General features: G+C 40.1%; 1 protein-coding gene across 1 annotated transcript; it reads left to right on the top strand.

Moving 5' to 3' along the window:
* Positions 1-858: 858 nt before the first annotated feature.
* On the top strand, positions 859-2,550 carry LOC122029160 (NADPH--cytochrome P450 reductase 1-like). The gene is made up of 5 exons (XM_042588106.1): positions 859-1,185; positions 1,258-1,317; positions 1,402-1,518; positions 1,603-1,686; positions 2,356-2,550. Exons 1-5 carry the CDS (start codon positions 859-861, stop codon positions 2,548-2,550), a joined length of 783 nt encoding a protein of 260 aa, XP_042444040.1.
* Positions 2,551-4,118: the final 1,568 nt, after the last annotated feature.

Raw genomic sequence — 4,118 nt, 5'->3', positions numbered from 1 at the left:
TCCTTCTATAATCAACAACACACACTATAAGTAATATTATTTCCCAACTTATCGAGCTTATTGATTTATCGAACTAAATCTCACCCATTGATAAATTAAAGAAATAAATATCAAATATATGTGCTTGTTATTATATTAGGATTAAGAGTACACACTTCCATAATAACTGAGGTCTTTGTTCCTTTATGAAGTCAGTATAAAAGAAACGACCTCTAATGGTCCTACTCAATACACTCTAAGTGTACTAGTGTAATTATATAGTCAAGATAAACTTATACCTAATTACACTACGACCTTCCAATGGTTTGTTTTTTTCTATTTTGGTCGTGAGCTACTATTTATAATTTATAAGGTACTGATAACATCCTTTTCTGTATGTGGCACCACATACTATCACTACAACAAAAACCCTCATAGACATCAGTGGAACAACAACGATTTTAAGCAAAAACTGATGTCTTTAAGTATTTTACACCGGTTTTTCCAAAAACCGGTGTCTATGAGCGCAGATTTTCGCTCATAGACATCGGTTTTTTAGGCGATGTCTATGAGCGTTCGTTTTTTTGTTAATAGACACCTATTTTTACATCGGTTTTTAAAATTTGATGTCTATGATAATTTTCCCACCAATACTTAGCTAAAATTTTCAACTCTTCCCTCTAATCTAACCCTATATGATGCCGTCCACGGGAGGCAGAGAGAGAGAGCCGTCTTCGGGCGACTCACCTACTCCGCTTCTATCTTCTCCTCCCCTCCCATCGCCGACCCAATCTCGACCTCCTTTATTCTCCCAATTCGAAGCAGACAGAAACAGAGATCGGAGATCTGTGCTTCTGATTCACCGCTCGATCCGGCAAGATGCAGATAGGTTCCGAGAAGGCGTTGTCCCTTGATCTCTTGTCGGTCGTTGTCGCCTCCCTCTCCGATGGATATGGGCTCGATTCCACCACCGGGGATGCGTTCGTGGAGAACCGGCTGCTGATCGCCGTCCTAAGCATAGTCATCGCCGTGCTTGTCGGTTGCGTGGCAATCTTCTTCGTCCGGCGATCGAGCGGAAGGAAGCCCGCCGAGCCGCCGAAGCCGCTAGTGGTGAAGACCCAGATGGATACAGAGGAGGACCAAGGGAAGAAGAAGGTCACCGTCTTCTTTAGGACGCAAACCAGGACGACAGAGGGGTTCGCGAAGGTTAGGGTTTTTATCCGAGTAGTTCATTTTTTGAATTTTTCTCCCATGATCTTAGATTTTCCCCCCTTCTAGGCGCTGGCTGAGGAGGCAAAAGCACGGTACCCTAATGCCATATTTAAAGTCATGGATATCGTAAGATTATCTTCCTTCTGTTTCAGATCATTGGAAATACTACTGATTAATTGACTGATCTGTAGTTAGTTTCCTCAATTATAGGACGAATATGCTACTGAGGATGATGAGTACGAGGAGAACCTGAAAAAGGAGAGCTTGGCTTTGTTCTTCTTGGCTACGTATGTTGAAAGCCAGGAATTCTACAAATGGTTTACAGAGGTTCTGGAAACATGCACATTTAGTTAATCTATTCTACCAATAATCCTTTTGCCTTGATCGATTGCTGATTATTAGTTTTTATAGGTGAAAGAGAGAGGAACCTGGCTGGAAAATCTTCAATTTGGTGTGTTTAGTTTGGCCAATCAGCAATATGAACATTTTAATAAGGTTTGACATGATGAAATTGTCAGTATTCTTTTTGTGGGAATTGCTTGGCTAATATATTTGTGTATTGTGTCCTTGCAAAGGTTGCTGTGGTGGTCGATGAACTGCTTTATGAGCAAGGGATATAGTTGATTTATTTAGTTTGTGATTTGACTAAGTCACATATGCTCCTAAAGCTGATTTTAAATCCTATCTTTAGTTGCAAGCTCAAAGTTCATGCATTTCATTTTTCTAGAGAATTTAACTTGTTTTGTAGACTAATTGTTACTCTAAAAACTTGTAAAGTCAACATGGTATGAGGAGTTACTAAGAAACAGTTGAGTAGTCATGTTATCTGTGAGTTTCATACATACAACTGTAATGTAGTAGTCATGTGCAAGTTTGTAGATGTGTTTAATGAATTTAAGCATCATTCGTACTTGGATATTCTTCTATATTTTTTTTCCTCTGCATAGGCGCCAAGCACATTGTCCAAGTGGGGTTAGGAGATGATGATCAGGGTATTGAGGATGACTTCTCTGCATGGTATGTAGTATCAGCAAACTTTTATACATGCCATCCAAATTTCAATGTCGTCTACTGCTATTTTTTAGTTTTCTATTTTTTTTCTCTTTTGCCCATCATTATCTCATTACTCCTGTGTGGAATATGAAATATCAACTGTACTTTCAGGAGGAGCTTCTTTGGCCGGAGTTGGATAAGTTACTTCAGGATGAAAATGAGACAGGTGCATCTACTCCTTATACAGCTGTCATTCCTGAATACCGGGTTGTATTTGTCAAGCTTGAAGAAGTTCCATATCTGGACAAAAGATTGAATTTTGCAAATGGCCATGCTATTCATGACATACAACATCCATGCAGGTAGAGATGCTCTTTACAAAGACAAATCTGTTGGGTTACTCTACAAGCCTTTGTTGTCATTGCTAGTCTTTTGACATCCTTTGGTATTCATGCTAGCCTCTTGGTTCATCTTCAAGTCAGATGTATATGAATGCTTACTCTGTGATGCCAAAATTTGATTGTCTTGGTAATAATGCTAAAAGAATATAGCTTTACTGAACTCCATTTTGCTTCATCATGCTTTAGTTATTCAGATGGTATAGCTATTCAGCACACAGTTTTATGGAAGGTGGCTGGAAAACTAATCATGCCAAAACCAAAGTGTAAAGCCCGAAAAATTCCCGAATTTATTTTAGAATTATTCTATGATTTTTCTGGAGTTTTTAGATATTTTTCCGGAATTTTCCGAGTAGCGGAAGTAGCAAAAATAAATAGAATCGTAAAACGGCCTAAGCGGGAATTGAACCCGAGACCTACGGTTTACGGATAATGTTAGAAACCAGTGAACCCAGCAGGGCCGTGCTGAAAGGAAAGGGATTCAATAATATTTATGTTAGGTTTGGGCGGAAATTACCACTTAATATAAATAGGAGGTTCAAGTGGGTTTGGTTTATTTTAACTTAGTTTTGGTTTGGAAATCTCTCAACCAAAACCTCACGCCACTTTTTCTCCTCTCCCAAAACCTCACGCCGCCTCTTCTTTCCTCCTCCTTCTCTCGGCGCCCTAGCCCAAGGTCCCTAGGTTCATCTTCCGGCGACGACTCCAACACGAAAGAGGTTCTTCTCCGCGAGAGGAACGCGAAGACGTGATCGGATCGTCGAGAGGATCATCTCCACCGGAGTTCTAGCGAATAGAATCGTAAGAAATTACGATCAAGAGGTAAGAAACCCCTCACCTGCAGTATAATAGCTTCCGGTTGAGTTTTTATACTTTAGTTAGGATGTATGCGGATTTTTATCGATATCTAGGGTGTATTTAACTCTCTTCGCAGATTAGGGACTTAGTTGAGCACCTTTAGATGGGCCAGGCATGTCTTCCCTCTTCAAATAGGAGGTTAGATGTTGTCGGGTGCCTAGAGGTGGTCTCCCTAATAGGGAGAAGAGTTAGAGCATCCCAGGTGTTCGATAAAATAGCTAGTTTAGTAAAAATGCACCATAGGCATTTGTAACAGCTCAGTTAGATACTTTAGAGGTATCTATTCAGTATTTTCAGTTTATTTCAGCTTATATGGATTAGATATCCAATGGGTGGGCTCCCACAGTCGCCTCTAGGTTTAGATAACCTAGCTCTAGGTTCAGATAACCTAGGAATAGTATGAAAAAGCATGTATTAGCTATTTCAGTATTTTATTTTCAGTGGCACTGTACTGGATTAGATATCCATTGGGTTGGACTCCCACAGTCGTCCCTAGGTTCAGACAACCTAGTAAACCCTGCTAAATTCGGGACTTGCAACCCCGGGTCTAGTAGGGATGCGCGCACAGCAAGTACAGTTGCCGGGCCCAACAGCATGTTTATTATTTTCACTTATTATGTACTAGTTTTCAAACTCAAAATCAGTTATGTTAGTTGAGTTGATTTCAGCTTCAGTTTA

This window comes from Zingiber officinale, chromosome 10B (genome assembly GCF_018446385.1).
Source record: "Zingiber officinale cultivar Zhangliang chromosome 10B, Zo_v1.1, whole genome shotgun sequence".
Classification (NCBI taxonomy): Eukaryota; Viridiplantae; Streptophyta; class Magnoliopsida; order Zingiberales; family Zingiberaceae; genus Zingiber; species Zingiber officinale.
The sequence above is the reverse complement of the archived record's forward strand: the minus strand, read 5'-3'. Positions and strand labels throughout refer to the sequence as shown.

Coding starts and splice junctions, on each gene's coding strand:
- LOC122029160 (XM_042588106.1), top strand. CDS start 859: ATGCAGATAGGTTCCGAGAAGGCGTTGTCCCTTGATCTCTTGTCGGTC. Junction 1,186..1,257: donor CGACAGAGGGGTTCGCGAAG/GTTAGGGTTTTT, acceptor CCCCCCTTCTAG/GCGCTGGCTGAGGAGGCAAA. Junction 1,318..1,401: donor TATTTAAAGTCATGGATATC/GTAAGATTATCT, acceptor CCTCAATTATAG/GACGAATATGCTACTGAGGA.